Below are 19,221 nucleotides of genomic sequence, written 5' to 3' on the forward strand. Positions count from 1 at the left end.
CATGTGCAATACAAGTATGCTTGTGCAATGTCACTGGCCACAGGTCAGCAGCTCAGTGCTCACCTGGTCATGTGTGAAGTCCCCCACAAGCCTGGCCTGGATGTTGGGGTAGCGTGAGATGCAGCACAGGATTTTGGCGCTTTCATACGCCACCTCTGGGTTGGAGTTGCCATGGTACAGGTACCTGTGGAGAACAGACACTACGATGGCTACTAAACAGGGAGAGAATCATTCCTGCTGTGACTCACCTCGTTGCCTCTGTGACGTAATGAGATAAACGTAAAGGTAACATTTTACCTGGCTATACAAAAACTGGCACACACTGCCTGAATATCACAGCTAAGGCAACCCACACAATCCATTTTAAGAATATATTTTGTCAGACAGAATCACAAGCAGAAATAAAACAAATCTGTTTTGAAGGTTTTTACTTCTATTTTTCCCTTTTCTGAGATAAAGTCATATATTGGTAGTAATATAATCACTTAAAGAACTGGCCTACATAATAGCAAGATTCATAATTCATATTCATGATTGGATTAGGGGGAAAATTAAGTCCTACAGGCAAGCTAAAATTGCAGATTGGCTTCTATTCATGGTAGCGGTTATGTACAGTAAGTAAGGCTCTCTTTTAAGAAAAATTTTATACGTGAAACATTTACAGAACTGACTGAAATTCGCAGATGTCAATCGTAAGACAGATTTACTGATTGAACCCCAGGAAGCCGAAGCCGATGACACTGCTGACAGCCCACCTGGCAATGTTGACCATGTGCTCGGCTTTCCGGCTCTGCGAACTGACCCCCTGCAGGAGCTGCTCCAGCGGGCTGACGATGAGCGAGGACTGGCTCTCCCGCAGCAGGTCCATGAACAGAGTCTCCTTCTGCAGGGCCAGGTCCAGCAGGCAGAGGCAGTGCAGCACTGCCCCCTCCAGGTGCTTCTTACCTGCCACACACAACAGGGGCAGCTCAAGCGGGGTATCAGAGAGCAAGGAGGGTGTGAAACCAGTTACACTCCAACTCGCACAATATGCTCTTGGCAAAGGCTCACATATATCCATCAGCTTAGTAAAGGATACAGAAATAAATCCCAGCACAGAGGTATTAGGCGTTTCCATGTGAGATTTATTGGGAAAAGTTTAATTTCTACACACAGTTCTCTGCATGAGTATCCACTGATGAACAACTAGGTACACTTAAATCCTCTTTCAGTAAGACAGTCCATTGTTACCTTGTATTTGACAGTGCATGATGCTTTGAGGTGAGACCACACACAACTGACCAATTGATTTAAGTTTGAATGTTCAACATATTAAAGCATAACATCACAGAACTGCAGTGCTTCCCTAGGGACCTATTATAAATCTGAGCTTTTGACCAAAACACCACTTACCACTAGTACCTAATACTTCAAGAATTTGATTCAAACAAGTTTTACAGTATCTTATTACAATTTTGACAATTAATTGTGTACTGCCTGTCTTGAGTTTTTTTTTCCTTCAAATTATTTTGATTAAGAGTGAACCAAGCCCAGGATCACACACAAGTTACGAAGACGCAGCAGGGTCTAATAATTTTACTTTATAGTTTACAGTATTGTAGCTGAACTAAAACAGGACTGGGGGGGGGGGGGGGGAGCAGTATTAAACAGAATTAACAACAAAAACTAATCGCAGCACCAAGGAGCTGTTTATTAACAAGATAAATCGTTGTGCTTCTGTTTTTTATTTATCAGAAATACAACCTCAGTGCAAAATGTGAGCGATAAAGATGACTGACCTGGGAAGGGGGCATAGGTGTCCAACAACTTCACGCCCTCCTCCAGCAGACTGAGGCACAGGGTGAACATGGGCGAGTCGTTCAGCAGGTGGAACATCACGCTGTATCCAGGAGGCATGTTCGCCGGCACCTGCTCACCTGGAAACAGGTTTTTACCACCTTAGGGTCTAGTAACCATGCTACAGAAGATCAATTAACTACGTGCAGGATGAAGGAATGAGTCAGGAAAGACAATGGTGCTGTGCACCAAAAGGTAGAACTCAGTCTCTTTGGTCAAGATTCAAAATTGCAGAAAGAACAAACTAAACTTCAACCACCACATGTTTAATGCGGATCAGATTACATAAACGGAAGGTAAGGGCAAGTGTATTCACAACAATTCTTTTATAGACACAGTTGTGGGTATTAGGATCAAACTATTAGGAATTATTTTTCTAATCATTTATCAGAAGCTGCTCCAACAGGATTCTTAAAGCAAAAGGCCTGCAACCAAACAAGCAAGAATGCCCTAAAACAAAACTTCATAAGGCTTGGAAAGAGCATTATTAACCACCAGACGTTAACACAGTATGATAGAGAGGATAGGTGTGGAGTCTGTCATAAGATCACATGGCTTCATAAAGTGTTTTACTTCCTTTGGGCCTTAATCTTCATGGGGCAACCACAGCGCAGTTGTAAAGAGGTCCGCATAAAACTGCACTTTCAACACTCGCATTGTCCTACCTGAGAACAATTCCCGGCTCTGCCCACTCATCATACAATTTGGCATACACAGAAGAACACTCAAAATGTTGTGCCATTGTTTTCCCAAACAAAACACTGGAATGACATTATATCTCCAGATGACAAAATGATTGTGTGCATGAAGTTTCTTGTCATCTAGAGTGAGATCTGACCTTGAAGTTCCACCATCTCCTGCACAAAGTCGCTGGGCTGGGGTTCGTAGTCTCGCAACAGCTTGTGGAACACCTCCAGTACTGCCTCTGCAACCTCCCACTATGGGTACAGCCAGAACACAGACACACTCACCTCGTTAGCAGCCAGCACATTTCCCTAGGTGCCACCACAGACAACACTATCGGCACCTTTTCTGTTGACCAGAAACAACGCTTTAAATGGTCCATGACAAGCAATTTATACTGCCATGCAGAAATCTGACATCTTAGACAGTCAGAACATCAACAATAAACACCCAGTAGTGATTTCTACTAAAACCATTAATAAGTGTTGCAAATACTGTCATTTAGCTGTTTTAATTCCCTTTGATCAGAATCCCCTAAATGGGATCACAGCTGAATGTATATGAGCTGCCAAGTTAAAGTGTCCTAGTGGCTACAAGAAGAAAAGTGCAAAGACTTAAAGTGTATATACATGTGTGATATTTTGAAAAATAATATTAAAATTAAAGAACAAAAACTTGCACTGAGAGAATGAACAACGTTTCACAATTTGGGTCTGCATCACTCTCTAAAACGTGAAAACAAAAGCTCTGACATGTTCAAGAAACTGTGTGAAGCTAGTACAAACTGGACCTGCTAACAGACCTGAAAGTAGGAGCTACATTTATCTACAATTATATTGTGGAGGTTTCCTCTCCCAAAAACACTGTGGCTCGGACTTGAATAGGTTAAGCGGGATGAGGAAGGAGTCATGTAACTATGGTCTTCACCGCTCCAGCGGTGGGGGGATTACCTTCTCGGCGGCACGGCGGTAGGCCCGAGTAGGGAAGGGCAGGAAGACGGTGTCACGAAGGAAGGCCAAATATGGCTCGAACCCGGGAGGGCGCAGCCCTGCGCCCAGGTTAGTGGGGAAGGAGCTCTCCACCAGGGCGCTGATCAGGTGGCAGAAGGCGCGCGTCAGGGGGTACTCCTCACATCGCGACTCGATCTCGTTCAGTTCGACCTGCGGAGGGACATGGGCAGGGTAAGAGCATGCGCTGAGCATACGACAGTGACAAAGCCCTTCACAGCACTTAGGCAATAGTTACACCCACCACAGCCTTCACCATCAACCTGGTTTTTGGTTCCACTCGAATTTGAAACAAAAGACAACTTTGCCTTATCCGATACCCATAACAGTACTTCAAGGCATATATTTTAACTGACCATACCTGCTTGGAGTGACATTTCTCATTTCCATTTATTTGATTATTAAAGACCACTATCTGAATTCTAAAAACCCTCTGGAAAGCAAACTTTCCCTTTAAACCCAAAGAGTCTCTTTGCCAGGAGTTTCAGGCTGGCAGGTGAATGTGTATGAAACTTTGGGCTGGAAGACATACAGCAGAACAAGCCCTTACTTCAATCCCAGAGGCCTGGCGCTGCTGTCCTGGAGCTCTGACTGTCTGCAGGATCTGAAGAAACAGAAACAAAAAACAATGGATTATCCTTCTATCCACACTGGGAGAGAGCAATGGTATCAAAAGGGAAGCATTTCCACTGTAATTCACGATACTGTACCCCTTGTTAACTCAGTGTTAACCGGGGCTTTGCAAATGTCAAGCAAAAAGAAAGACATTGTTTTCTTCCTGAAGGTCAGTGAACCATCAAGAAATCTGTCAATTCAGGGGCTTGTACTGAAATATAATACAATAATATATATTAAAAATATATTATTTAATATACTAATATATTAAACATATAATAATATAATAATAATCTATAAACTAATTATTAAAACTCTCATTATTATTTAAGAAACAGGAAGCCTGATTTAACCTTTTGGTTGACATCAGTTCTTTCAGAGTACCTGATATATAATTATCATTCTACAATATATGTGAAATTAATGTAATTGCTTTGCACATTCTCTTACTAATTTACTTAACCTAAGCATTACAACAGTTACCACATCCTGCAGAACTGTGTAATAACGAAATCAAGCTTCTGTTGCATTTTACATAGACAGTTTAACACATTATTAACATATTGATTATTTATTAAACAAATATTGATAGTTTAGCTCCATTAAAATTCCACCTTGTTTGTTTTGCTTGCATTTCTCCAGTAAACAATGAACTATGCTCTATGAAGGCAGCACAATAATGTCTGGACTGCTCATGGAGGAAGACAGAAATTACCACACATTTAAAGGCTAATGAACAAAGCCAGCTGGCCCACAGAAATGCCCACAAAGGGGGCATTACTCCTCCTAATCCACTCTTACAGAGTGGGATGGCAGTATCCTATATATCTTTGCTTCACACTTAATGCAATATCTGAACTAGTTAATACTGTACATCTGATTTTCCTTTCACTATTGAATAATGTAACACATTGTTTCACTAAACAATACATTCTATTAATAACCAGATCCTTACCTTTCCTCCTGCATTCATTACAATTATATATAATTATGCTCTCTCTTAGGTTTGCTAAGCTTCAGCATCTTTCATTTTACTGCTGTTCACTGCTACCTAGGGGTCCGATTTGTAGCCAAATTTAATTCTGTTACTTCTGTCTTGGACCCTTTTCAAAGTTCTTCAAATGCTCCGTGTGCATTTATTACTGACCTCATCAATGAGTTCTTGAAAATTGGTTTTGTTGTTAAAGGCTTTAACTCTGCTGCTCTAACACAATAAAAAACTGGCCTGGACCCCACATGAATTTAAATACCCCATTTTCAATTAGCATTTTCTTAAAGTTAGACAGTTCAGTTAAAGTACCAATTACAATTATCTTGCACCTCTGAACACATTGCAAAAGGTTTAGAGACCATACTGAAACCATATAAATATAGTTAAGAATGTGCTAATAGATTTACATAAGTAGTCCACTCCTACTGATCCTAAATGCAGCTTTTGATTGCACTGGAAATCATGCCATTTTATTTAACTGCACAAACAACCATCTAGGAGTTACTGAGACTTCTCTTTAATAGTGTGGCTCCTTTTTGGCAACCAGAAACAAATTTACATGTTGCCTCTCAGTCAGATTAATCAGACTTCAGCTTCTCTACTGTTCTAAAAACACTCAAAAATACTTGCAGGCTAAATCAGATACTATTGTGGTTTCTACACTTTACAGCTGTCTGTCATTAAGATATGGATGTAACAGAATCTAAATTAAACTTTGATTTAAGAGTACAGACCGGAATTTAGCCAGGATAATAGGGTAATACGAACAGTGACAAGAAATGCTAAATGACTACTAGTAAGGATTTCATCATAAGAACAGCCCCCTAACAACACAATATTCCAACTCCCTGTACTGGGGCATTGGATTGGAAATTGTTCATGTCGAGAGGGAAAACCACCACCTACTCGTCCACCATAAACTGGTTTTCACTGGAGACCTTATCTCAGTACCAAGTAGGTCGAGTCTTGTTTAGTTTCTGATGTCTGATTAGAATAAAACTAAAAGAAAGTTTTACACAAACAATAAAATATGCACAAATTCCCACAAAGGTGTGGTCAACAAAAAGACGCAGATCGTAAGAACACAGCAGTAGCAGTACAGAGACTGTAGCAGACATGAGATTGTGCTGAAGCCCAAGGTTGCTGGTAGCAAAATCAAGTAAAGAATTCAAGGAAAAACTTGGTAGCAAATTCAACAAAAAACAATGGCACGAATAAGACCTTCAAATCAAGAATGGATTAACATACCACAGAAAGCTTGGATATTTACCTGGGTGTACTCCAGCGATTGCCAAAGGGAGGCTGCGATCTCGGGCGATTTTCCAAAAGCAGCCAGGCAATGCAGCAGCTCGGCCTTCAGCACAGGCTGAATGCTGCACTGCAGGAGGCCCAGCATCACCACCACCGGTGTCCACTGGGGGTGCTCACACAGCGCCAGCCGCGCATTCTCACTCTGAGGACGACACACACAGCCAGGAGTCACTAACCCACGACACCCGCTAGCTGGACACACGTCAAGGCCTACTAGCTCCATCTCTGGCTACATCCTTTACGCTGGACTCAATAACGCAATGTTTTAGATAGGACCTGGGCTGAGGATAAGTAGACGTGGCATGTGAGATTGGGCAGTTAACTGGGATAACCTCACTAAATGATGAAAAACTCTGTACGAGGTCAAACTAATGATATACAGGGGTGGCGCAGTTTTTGATCCATGAAAACATTAATTCTAAAGCTGGTTAAGCTCTGCACAAGGATTGTGTGGATTTTTTTCAGAAAACGCTTGACATTTCAGAGCACCTAGAAGGGGAGGATATCCGCGTGTTGAACCTAAATGTTAATCCTTATTATATAAATCAAAAAGCTTCTGAAAAATGGCAATCACGATAACAGAGAGAGATGTTTTCACAGATGAAAGCTGCTTGTACATGTTCTGGTGCAGAGTGTAACAGAAGGTACACTTTTGTGTGTCTCTGTTGTCTTTCTGGAAATGAGAACCTTTTCATAAAAGACTAAAAATAATTTCAAAACCTTACAGGCTTGTGGTATGACTTCTTGCATCCCCTCCGTGGACTAACTTGCGACAGCACTATAATGTACCAGAGTATGCATGTAATTTTGGAAGGTTACACAGTACATCACCTCCAACCTCAGTTGCTCAATTAAAACTTTTGTCATTCTTTCTCAGGGTATTAAATCTTTGTACAAGTAATCAGGCTTGCACTACTCAATTTTCACCTTGAACTGGAGAAAACGCCTGGTTTCATCTCCGCTAGGGTGACAAGAAAAGTGATCCTACAATCCTGAGTAACGGACAGCAGGAGTGGAGATGCTCTTGCCGTTTAGATAAAGGTGGCAGAAATCACAGATCCCTTTAGTGGGAGGAGATTTAACGTCTCCTCGGAGCGACCACCTGTCACCCAGGGCAGCGCCTGAGCTGGCACCAGTACGCACCCAGGTGATGATGGTGGTGATGAGCTGCAGGAAGACGGTGAGCCCGTCCAGCTCCCGCTGCGTGATGCCCCGCAGTGCCAGGTGGCGGTACTGCGATGCGTCTGCGCTGGGAAGGTCCCGCCGCAGGTTCTGGTGGTAGAGCATCAGAGAGTGGAAGAAGTGCTCCCAGGACACTGGACTGCCCACCGCTGCCTGGATGTTCTCCACTGAGGAAAACAAGAGTCACGTCAACAGAAGCCGCGCTGGTCTGCTGAAGAGCTGGCACAGGACAATGGGGCGTCTCATGTGAAGACAAGAGACGAGTAAAAGTCAAAAGGGTGACCCTGTGCAGTGAAGTGTGTTATACTACACAATTAACTGAAGAAATGGAGACAGCAGCTGGGCAGGATAGTAAACTGAGGGTTAGCACCGCTGTTTAAAAGCTCATGAGTCAACGCTTCTCTTCCAGTTTGGGGTGCTTTGTATAAGGTGCCCAAGTGTCGAGGTGGGTGTCTGAAGTTTTACTTTTTTCCCCTCCATCTTCAAAAGGCATGTTGACCAGTCTCTTTATACTGATCCTATATTTACACTCTGTGACAGACAGGCATTCTGTCCAGGGTGTACTCTCGCCTTGTGAATCTGGGACAGGCTAAAGGCTGCTGCGAGCTTTAGCAGGAAGAATCTTGATCTTGAAGGTCCATCTATTCTTGGCTACAAAGCTGTTGCTTCCCCTTCATTCTGTACATCAAATAATGATCTGGATGCATTTCCAACAGAGAAGTAGAAAATAAAGAATGATGGCTCTTTAGATATCCTGTCATGCTCGAATATACTTTGTATTACCTGTTGGCTCTACTATTTTTTCCACTCTAAATTTTCACAACACTTTCATCTGTGATTGACTAAATACTCTCTGCCAAACATTTCTAAGATGTTAAAATTTCAGCAGAATGCAAGTGAAAATTGCTCAGTCAATTACAAACCACAACATATGGTTTGGAAAAGATATCTTCCTTTTGAACTTAGAATAATAGGGAAAATATTTTTTAACAGGCAGGCCTAGAATTTCCACAGGTATCCACATGGGAATAACGTCATCCTATGAGAACAGAGCGGTCCAAACTAACTTTTATTAAACAAGGAACATATACAACATGTAATATATTTACTGTCAATTGACCTATAAATGAAGTTTATTAATATGGTTCTGACTGCTGGCTAAATTTCACCAACACAGTGATCATGTCCTCACAGCACTGTTCAGTGGTAGCTCATTACCATGTGGGGTTCCGTTCCCTTTGAGCAGGCTGAAGCAGTAGTGGGCACACTGGGGCCCATTCGCCAACCCCTTCAGCATTTTCAGGTAAGGGATGTACAGTGTGGAGGGCAGGAGGTCCCCCATCTGCCTCACAAACTTGGACAGCACCACCTGCAACACAACCACAAGCCCACTTACAGTCAGAAAGAAAATAGCTCACAGTGTCTGTGTATAACAGATCGCTTCCTTATCATTGGGAAAAACACACAACCAAAACTAATGCTGTCTGGAAGTCTTCAATATATATCCGGAGATAAATCACTACACAACTTGTAATCACAAGTGTCTAATAAACACTATATTGTCACAAGCTTTAAATTCAAAATGTTTCAGCAGTTACACTGGGAACTTCCGATCTCATCAGAGCTCATAAGATAAGAAAGGTTAGGCCTGCTCTGATAGGGATGGGAGACCAGATTGCCTCTGAGTTGTGTTAGTGGACCAGTAGATGGTACTTTCCCCTCTGGAACACAGTTTCCAATCTAACGCCCAAGCATGGTGACCGGGAACTCTGTACTATAAAGTGTGCTACTCTTTTCGCTAGCTAAATGCCACAATTCCAGGCCTGCCTAAAATTCCTCTTTAAATTTACTCCAGTAATTTCTGACTTTTTCACATTTCCTGTGTACTGAGGTTGCTGGCACATTACTTTTATATGAACTGTATAAAACGTATATATTTTTTATATATGGTACACTATGAATGACCCCAACATTTACTTTAAATTCCACAACATTGGAAAAAGGTTAAACAGTGAAAGTGAAAGATTTACAATAAAGAATAAGATGCCACCTACAGTACATCAAAAAACCACGACTGTTAGTAAGAACCCTAGACTAGAGTTGGAAAACAAGTAAACCATAAATGATGTTTACAGTTCAAAGTAAACTACTGTTTACAGTTAGAATTAAACCGCAACAAGAGATTACAAGAGGAATTACACACAAATGAAGTTGGAAACAGTCAATGGCAAATGATTCATGGGCACACATTTGCACACTTTTTTATCAATTAAATACTGGCAACAGATTTTAATATCAATTTGAAAGAGGATGAAGGAGGACATCTATTAAGAATTAGGATGAGGATTTTCATATTGAAAGCATGTGCTATGAAAAGTCTGAATTAATTCAAAGGCATTTGCTTTAAAGTGGTCCAACACTATCAGAATCAGTCATTTTGTTTCCAAAATGTCCAATGCCTATAGGAAAATTGACTTAGAAGGCAGTTAGTAGCTTTAATAGCTACGGTCAACCATACTCGATTCTACAGGGCATGCTGGGATTGCTGTAGCTGGCACACCTGTTTGTGGGGGGGCCTCTGGTGTGGCACTCCCAGGTACGAGCCTGTGAAGGTGGAGCTTTGATGGATGGATTCCAGTGGGCACCAGTACTCCAGGGCCAGCTCCAGGTTAAAGGGGTCTTTCCCATAGAACTCGCCGATCTGAGGGCCGAAAAACAAAGATCGCAATACACTGAACACCAAGACTCCATACTACTACAAGAGAAATGTGCAACAATGCAGGAGCACAACAGTGGGTTTGGATCTTAGATTTTTTTTTGTTTCCTTACTACATTCCAACAGCCAGATCTTACTCAAACTGCTGTAATCTAGCAGAACAGCTATCTCTGAGTTGTCATTTGTGATTTAAACCATAAGAAGGTGCCTTAAGGACACAGAGAGGAAATAAAAGTAAAAGAGCGATCTGATGCAGCTGGTTCAATGAGGTTTTACTCTATAAATAGAGAACATCAGAAAAGATCTCTTTTCAGTTTTTCAGTGAGGCTAGATATAAGAAACTAGATATAAATATTGGCACAGTTGTGAGTAGGTGTTCCCTCTGCTGCACTTGTGTGTTTAAGTTTTGTTCGAAGGGTTTATGGTTTCTCTTGCCTGGTAACAGGCTGATGGAGGCCTGTTATAAAGAGTGCTAGATGTGTCTAAATGTCTCGTTGTTGCCCTCGTGAACCGTTCCATATATGCTACAATATAAATTTAATATATTAATATAAATTTAAACTGTGTAAACATTTTTTATTAGGTTAACTAATAAGCTGAGTAAAGCTTTGGTTAGGTTTTGAGTGGTCTGCCCCTAACCCTATTTTTCCCATAAGCCCTGTTATTTTTAACGCACAATTTTTGCATAACACGTGATTTTAAAGGAACGCATCTATCACGTTAACGCAGAGACACCTGTATTTTTTTTTTTACAATTCCTTATAAATCTCAATGCTGCAACTCTTTTCACTTGTAAGTTTAAGTTTGTGTTTAACTCCATACTTATTATATAATGTATTTTGATGGAAAGTCAAAGTATCCCAGAGATTCTCAACAATGGAAAGAAATGGTATGGCATTATAAATTCTAATATTTAAAAGTGTAAAATACATATTTATTTTTAAAGCATGTTCTAAAAAACTTTGACTACTATGTAATATGTCAAGCTGACAAATTCCTCACATCAATAAAATCTAAATCGGCAAAAGGTCTTCTTATTCTTCAACAGCACAGGAGAGCAATATGGATCTTCTATTGTGTCAAAGCAGCTCCACTGAACTTAGCTCCTGTGCAAGTTGGCTTTCACATCACAAACAAACCTAAAAGAGTGAGATGTATAAAATGTGGACATCTCTGTGCATGACCATGAAAGAGCAGACTCACCAGAATCATGAGGTGCTCCAGGTCTCTGCGCAGGGCAGCCGGCAGCTCACTGCCCATCTGCAGACTCATGTGGACCAGCCTGGCATCTTCATCAGCCCGGTTCCTCAGCTGCTTCACCTGGATTCACCAGCACACCATCAAGACAACGGAGACCGACAAGTTAACTCTCTCACCTCACAGATGACACTCATTATCACTTGTCTTCTACACAATGTCTCAAACTAATTTGGATTGAAAGCAATAAACCTGTGTGCTACAGTATGTTGATAGGCTGTTCAGTAGCATCTTTACTTTCACTCCTAGAAAAGACACAGTACTAAAAAAGGTCTAAATGTGAAAAGCCATTAGGTCTAAACTGTAAATTTAAGGAGGGAAAATAATATATTTTGTGCTTTTGGGATGACATACAAGATCCAAATGGTCTTATTTTGCAAGACTGATCCAAATTAAACTTTGTTTTTCAGGGGCAAACAGATTGGCTGAATCAGTAAATACATTCACCAAGGGCAAGTTAAGATTTGCAGGTTGGAGCCCTGGTCATATCACCAGACTGGGATTCCTCAAAATGCCTTGGGCAGCCGAGTGGGTATATTCAGTGAGGGCTCTCTCAGCTGTCTGCAAATACTGTACTCCCGGTGGCATCCCAGGGCACCTGCATGCTTGCGTTGCTGTTGGTAAGGGACGTGCACTTTAAACGCACTAATGAATTTGAGTTCTCCAACCCAGGACCCCTACTGATGTCTGGAAATCCTACAGCCAAATAAAAGGAATGCCGTGTTCCTCTGTGAGGACAGCTCAATGTCTCCCTCTGCCAGTGATCTCACCTTCATGGGCATGAGGGACAAGAAGTCGGTCAAGAGGGAATGCATGCGGCGAGTGTAGAACTCCTCCTGTCCAAAGCCCTCTGAGCCCAGCATGGCCTCGGTTATGAAGAGGAAAGCGTTGTCTTGGATGGCTAGATCTGCAAGGGTCTCATCCCCTTCGGTGAACTCCACCAGAGCTGGGGAGAACGAGACACAAACATGCCTGAAACCTTATCCTCACAGAGGACAAACGCATAGTTCAGTAGAGATGAATGAACTAAAAAAAAAAAACATTTGGGGGTTCCAATAATTTTAATATTTGTATTGCTGCTAAACAGATATAAACAACTTATGACAGATTCTAAAATAGACAAATTTAATAGATAAATAGTGATATTTTCTAACTTAACTCAAGCGATTTTTTCAATATTACGCAATGCAACATCCATGAGGACTGAGGTTAATGTCAATCCCCAAGCTGCAGTGTAACAGCAGTTACGCCCTTATGGATTAGTTTGCCAGGGAGCAGTGAATGTGTGGTACCTGTGCCCTGGGGCAGCTGGGAGAGGGCACGGAGTGCCAGGGCCCAGGCCAGTCTCACCACAGCCTGCAGGCCAGGCAGCTTCCAGGAGCGGGAGTCCAGCAGGCGTTTGTAAATGGCGTCCACATACTCCTTTTCCGTCAGCAGCGGGAGGGCCTGGATAAGATCTGAGAGAGAGCAAAGCGACGGCAACGTCAGAGCCTGCCATGCCCTTGCTCCATTAACAGGCAGAATATAGAACTGATCCAGATTTTTAAAAAATTTATCCTGTGTTCCTCGAGCGCAGTGTTACTTGAAATTAAGAGCTGTCCCATTCAATCCTTTGCCATTTTCATCTTCCGGTATAGACAGAATATTTCTATGACTGACACCAGACATAGACTTGGATTTCCTTAAGACTTCTTAACTATCCCTCCTTGTCATAATACACATGAATTCACAAACATTTTGTAAATCCTTCTTTTAGCCTCCTGTCTGGCACTTCTGAAGGGGCAAGTCTGACCGGTCCTCCAGGAACTTACTCTAGGTATCTGAAGTGCCGTCTTGAGTTTGAACCACAATCTAACTCGGGTTTTCCAAGACAAGACAAATATCACTGTGCTATAAAGTTATGATTACAGTGTAACATTTTACAGGAAAACATTTTCCACCAAGTAAATCTTTGTTTTTGTTCCAATTTCATTGGAAGTATGAATAAATCTGAAGGGTACTATATGTTACTGCTGTATGACTATCATTTAGCTTTATAACTTTCATGGTTTGCAGGTTATACAGTACATTTATTGTTTCCATTTAGATGAGCGACTGACACAAGGGCACAGGATCAAAATACTCAACAAAACACACAATAAAATAAGGTTTCCAATCATTGTTGGATGACAAGGACATACTTTTTTGAAAGCTAACTGTGCATCAAAACTGTAATAATAGTCTTAATACATTTATCCTTAATGATTGCAGCCATAGAAGGGTAAGAATCACAGATGCAGAATGAATCTGTGGTATTTTAAAGATAAGATTTTGCAGAATTGTTTTGTATTCTTTGATTACTTGGTATTAGGAAAAATCCTGAGGAACAGATGCTGGCTACAATATTCAAGCTACGATTAACAGAAGGGCCTTTTATCTTCCTTGTTTGATTACAACACCTGTGGCATCCAACCAGTTTATACAAATTCAATAGAAAATAAAAAAAAGGAAAACGGATGTCCGGCCACCTATTAAAGATAGGATTTTGGCAACACCAAGACCCACTGTTGTACACGCACCTTCCCTGTCCTCAGTGCCCTGCTCCAGGAAGCTGACGTCCAGACAGTATAGCAGGGCCATGACAAGTGCCAGATTCACGCTGTCCAGTGAACCGTCTGCCTCTGTTGTCACATTCTCCAAGTAGCCAATGACAGCCAGGGTGTCGTCTTTGTTGAGAGGCGACTGACAGGCCCAGGCAAAAAGGCACTCTGCTAGCGACTGGCGGCACTCCTTAATCAGATCAGACACCTGGGAGAGTTGGGGCACAGAAGCACTGGCATAGGATCTGGTTTTGCAAACATCCTTATTTCTGCAAAGATTTACAAAACATAATAATCTGAGCAGACTTATTTGTACCTATAAAAACAACAAAATGCAATTATTTCCTGTCAAGAGTCTTTTTTTTCTTTCAAAAATTCATTGTGGCCTCGTGTTTTATGAAGACAACTGATCTTTTTTAAAACTCACTTTTGTATTTTTGGTTTTATACTCAACCAACTGGAATCACCAGTTCATTATTTCTCACTAGGACTGGGACCCCAGGGGTCAAGCAGGACTCTCAGCCATACAAACAGGAAATGTACAATGCGGACAGGATTTATCGGGTGAAATAAACCGACTTTGGTAATTTGAGGAAAACACATACATCTTTTTTCAGTTTACTTTGTTTCACTATTAATCTTAGAGTAGTATATTCAGGAAATTGCTCCTTCTTTTTCCTACGCATTTACTGTATCTTCCTCACTCTGAATCCAGTATAGTACTTGTGTCAGGTCAGACCACATACAGGCAAAGTGTAAGTGCTGTGTCTTTATAACTGCCGTAAAGAGCTTGTGGAAAGCTGTCCTACACTCATGATGCAATAGATAATATCATATGATAGCAGTGCCTTCCATGTATTTGACAGAAACAAAGCTTTGTCTTCTAGATCCACACGTGAAAGACTATTGCCAAGGTTAGAAAAGGTGTCACTGTGTTAAACCAGAGGTCGTTACTCAGACACATCTTCTTACCTCCTTTCTGTGCTTTTCATTCCCCAGGCCGCGCTCCTTCTGTAGTTTCTCAAACTCCTTGGTGACACTGATTTCTGAAATCAGGGCCAGGATTTTCCCAGTCAGGCCCTGACTCATCAGGTCATCTGTGAAGCGCGTGGTGATGGACACCAGCTCTGAGCTGCTTACACACAAAATAAACCAACAATCCTTAAGAGAATCCTCTTTATAAAGGGTATTAATAAAACCATATCTTCTGGAAAAATATTCTCTTCACAAAATCATAGAAGAAAAAAACCTTTAAATGTATGCATGGTGTCTCACAATATTAGTATGTACACCCCCCCCCGAAAAATATGATATCTGTCATTCAGGCCCTGTAGCTTATTGTTGCAGTGAAATAGGAAAGCTGAGTTTAAGCTGGGATTAGCTTGGTGGCTGTTCTGTTTTATTTTGAAAGTTTGGGACAATGGACAATATTAAAAAAGCTTTCAACACAAACAGGGCAAAAGGAAGAAATCATGAAAGTGAGTCCCAATAATGTAGCAAAGATAACTTCATTTGTTAATCATTAAAACAGCCATATTAAAAGATACAAGTAATAGGTTTATTCCATGCTGAAAAAAAGAAGAAAGAAAACACAATGTTTCAGCCGTGCAGCCTTCTTCAGGTGTGAGAAAGACAGGGCAGTAAGCAAAGGTAATTTAGCGGGAGAACAAAAGATGGAGGAGTGAGAGGCGGGAGCAGGGGACTGACAGAGTGGCCAATTAGGTAGTGTGAAGTCAGAATAGGTGAAGAGAGGTGTGAAATGAAACCTCCAATGAATAGAGAAAACTTAGAAGAAAAGTAGTCTGTTGTTAAGAGAAGGGGGAAGGTGTGATCCTAGCTGCAGGATAATTTTGGTTTCTGTAGTCTTTCTGATGTATGAGTTCGGAAAACCGTCTTTGAGAACACAGATGGAGAGATTGGAGTGGTCGTGGCCGTCAGAGGTGAAATGAGAAACAATGGGCTTGGAGAGATCTTTAATCTTCACAGCCCTAACATGTTCACTGAAGCCTCTGAGACTCGGAGACCGCTTCAGAGAACATGTTTTCCGAACTCATACATCAGAAAGACTACAGAAACCAAAATTATCGTGCAAAAAAAACCCTAAGTCCTCATGCCATCAGCCATATCACTCACAACTGGCAACCCACTGAAGCTCAGCAGGTGTGAGCCTGGTCAGTACCTGGATGGGAGACCTCCTGGGAAAAACTAAGGTTGCTGCTGGAAGAGGTGTTAGTGGGGCCAGCAGGGGGCGCTCACCCTGCGGTCCATGTGGGTCTTAGTGCCCCAATATAGTGCCAGGGACACTATACTGTAAACAGACGCCATCCTTCGGATGAAACGTAAAACCAAGGTCCTGACTCTCTGTGGTCATTAAAAATTTCCCATTGGCCCTTACCAATCATGGCCTCCTAATAATACCCATCTATGAATTGGCTTCATAGTTCATACTCTGTTCTTCTCCCCTGATAGCTGATGTGTGGCGAGTGTTCTGGCGCACTATGGCTGCTGTCGCATCATCCAGGTGGGGCTGCACAGTGGTGGTGGTGGAGGGGAGTCCCCTTTACCTGTAAAGTGCTTTGAGTGGAGTGTCCAGAAAAGCGCTATATAAGTTTTTATTAATAATTATTAATAGATTTTGTTTGTGTATTCAAATAAACCAGACTGGATAGGAGGCCTGTGGTTTATACTGCTATGATTCCCTGGAAGTACGTGAGGCTGGTATGACACCAGAGTGGGTTCAGGCAAACCTGAGCTCCAGAGTGAAGGTCTTTCCATGGCGGGACTGAATGAGAGAGCGCAGCGAGTTGGCGATGCACCTCTTCCCATCCCAGTACAGGAGCACAGCCACCAGCCCTCGGGTCAAGCCAGGGAAATGGGGCTGCTGGTGCTCCCCTGCGCACGGAGCCAACAGAGAGATCAAAGCAAAGAAAAAAATGTCAGCATTCAGACACAGTGAGAAAGCATTGTGCTTGGAACACACATCCTTAACACAACATAGTATAATTGAACTGCGCTTATTAAGATTTTAACAGTCTTAATAAGTAGGAGTAGCAACTGGAAATATTAAAATCACACAGTTATCAAGAACACAGTAAAAAACAAATACCAAAAACCAAAACACTGAAACAGTCTTCTTTTTTCCCCCGATAAAAAACTCATGTTTTTCTTCTAATAGAAGTTTAAAACATGTTCTCATGACATGATATTCAAAGAATAATGTAGCAAAGTTGAAATATTTGGACACTTCATCTTGTCTGTTTAATATGAAATTCGATTTGTGCCTCCTGGTATACAGAAAAACAAATTTGGAAACTTTGCCATTACAGAATCTCAAAAAGAAAATGAGCTGCAACTCAGTGGTTTACTTGGCAGAGCATCAGTCTCTCCAAGATTACTTCCAGCGATAAATTCAAAGGACCTACAACCAAAAAACACCACAGTAAAACCTACGGTAGCCTGGCCGTTAACTCTGGCAGTTCAGAACAGCTCCAGATGGCCACAAAATGCAAAGTGCACATTCACCTACCTATGGCCATTCATGTATCACTGCATCCACTGACAACATGACCTGCTCTAACCCCTCAATCTATAGCATCAAGCCTCAACCCTTTCCCACTGACAAAGAATCTTTCCCACAATCCAGTGAGTGTGATGGAGCTCTCCGGCTCTAATAGGTAAGTGCAGACCCATCTGGGCAGAAGAGCTGCATCTGTGTGTATGGCAGTACTTTTCTTGTGTAGCCAGTCACTGGGTCAGGAACCCATCTGTGGTGACCCCATACCTGCCAGGAGAAGCTCCAGAGCGGCCAGCTCTCCGATGTTGAAGAGGTCACTCAGGATGAAGGCCTCTGCGAGGAGCTGCTCTGGGAGGAGCCTGGTGCCCTGCTGGCCCTGGACCGAAATGCCCTCTGTACTGGCTTTCTTCACCTTGTCCCTCTGCTCAGCACTCTTGGGCTGCCAAAGGAAGAGGGCATACAGTCACATACGGTATTAATCTGGGTCATGCAGGATCTTCCTAGCAGTGAAGTCACGGTCACACACTAACAGGAACAACTGGGAAACAGCTTTAATACATACACTGTCCAGCAGGTTTACCGATACCCCTGATGAAACAGGAAGAACAAAACATCACATAACAGAATGGGTTATGGATTGGATGACTACCTGAAACTTCCTTGAAATAAATGCAGTATGGGGAAGCAGTTACCTCATGAACCTCTACTGCAGCACCATAGAAATTGTCCTCACTAGTGGTATCACTGTGTGGTACAGCAGTACTACAATCCATGACAGAGATGCACTACAAAAGGTTGTGGCAACGACACAGAGGATTATAGGATGTGATCTATCAATCAGCGAGATTCACACCAACCGATGACGCAATAAAGCCCAATCCATCATTCAGGATCCCAACCACCACAAACTGTTCTCTCCCCTGCGCTCTGGCAAGCGGGACCACTATGCTTAAGAACAGCTTCTATCCCACAGCAGTACGCATCCTCAAAAGCTAAATCTAAAGCCTCAGACTCAATGCACGTCTGCACTTTGTACTTTTTGCATGGTCTACCATGTTTTTTTCCCTCTCACTACTACATATTTATTGTCCCACAACATATTTATTGTTCCAGTTATTATTTATTATGTTTGAATGTACTGTCTACATCACCTGTGGGCAAACAGTTTTAACCAGCCTTTGAGAAATAATAAAATAATAAATGAGTCAATATTTGCCATATTCCACCTTGTTTGGTGCTATTTTTTCTTACATTTCATTATTCTTGCCATTAGATGGCTCACAAACGTTTTACCACAGTGGTTCCAAACTGCATCACGCCACCTTGGGGAGGTGCCATTGTCAGTCAGGGATGTCTCAGGTATCGCCAGCCAAAGAAAAAATGTATTACAAGCAAAACCGGCTGTTCATGCACACAGAGTGTACGAGTTGCGCGCTACCTAGCTAGATTGTGTCACATGGCACTAGGCAATAATAATAAACTTTATTTATAGAGCACCTTTCATATAAATAGCAGCTGAAAGCGCTTTA

The 19,221-nt window shown here is 42.0% G+C and overlaps 1 protein-coding gene across 1 annotated transcript in view; it reads right to left on the reverse strand.

The window, feature by feature from the left end:
- The window catches only part of nup205 (nucleoporin 205), a 61,951-nt gene that overhangs the window by 35,443 nt on the left and 7,287 nt on the right, over positions 1-19,221 (reverse strand). The window contains exons 3-19 of the mRNA XM_088646825.1: positions 17,960-18,131; positions 16,926-17,070; positions 15,151-15,310; positions 14,158-14,386; positions 12,892-13,056; positions 12,370-12,545; positions 11,546-11,662; positions 10,187-10,327; positions 8,845-8,995; positions 7,588-7,793; positions 6,404-6,586; positions 4,078-4,131; positions 3,471-3,680; positions 2,675-2,774; positions 1,779-1,916; positions 756-945; positions 64-184 (exon numbers count right to left, since the gene is read on the reverse strand). Coding sequence (XP_088502951.1) covers positions 64-184; positions 756-945; positions 1,779-1,916; positions 2,675-2,774; positions 3,471-3,680; positions 4,078-4,131; positions 6,404-6,586; positions 7,588-7,793; positions 8,845-8,995; positions 10,187-10,327; positions 11,546-11,662; positions 12,370-12,545; positions 12,892-13,056; positions 14,158-14,386; positions 15,151-15,310; positions 16,926-17,070; positions 17,960-18,131 — 2,658 coding nt within the window. The remainder of the gene's footprint in view (positions 1-63; positions 185-755; positions 946-1,778; positions 1,917-2,674; positions 2,775-3,470; positions 3,681-4,077; positions 4,132-6,403; positions 6,587-7,587; positions 7,794-8,844; positions 8,996-10,186; positions 10,328-11,545; positions 11,663-12,369; positions 12,546-12,891; positions 13,057-14,157; positions 14,387-15,150; positions 15,311-16,925; positions 17,071-17,959; positions 18,132-19,221) is intronic.

This window comes from Lepisosteus platostomus, chromosome 9, assembly GCF_059453375.1.
Source record: "Lepisosteus platostomus isolate fLepPlt1 chromosome 9, fLepPlt1.hap1, whole genome shotgun sequence".
Lineage (NCBI taxonomy): Eukaryota > Metazoa > Chordata > Actinopteri > Semionotiformes > Lepisosteidae > Lepisosteus > Lepisosteus platostomus.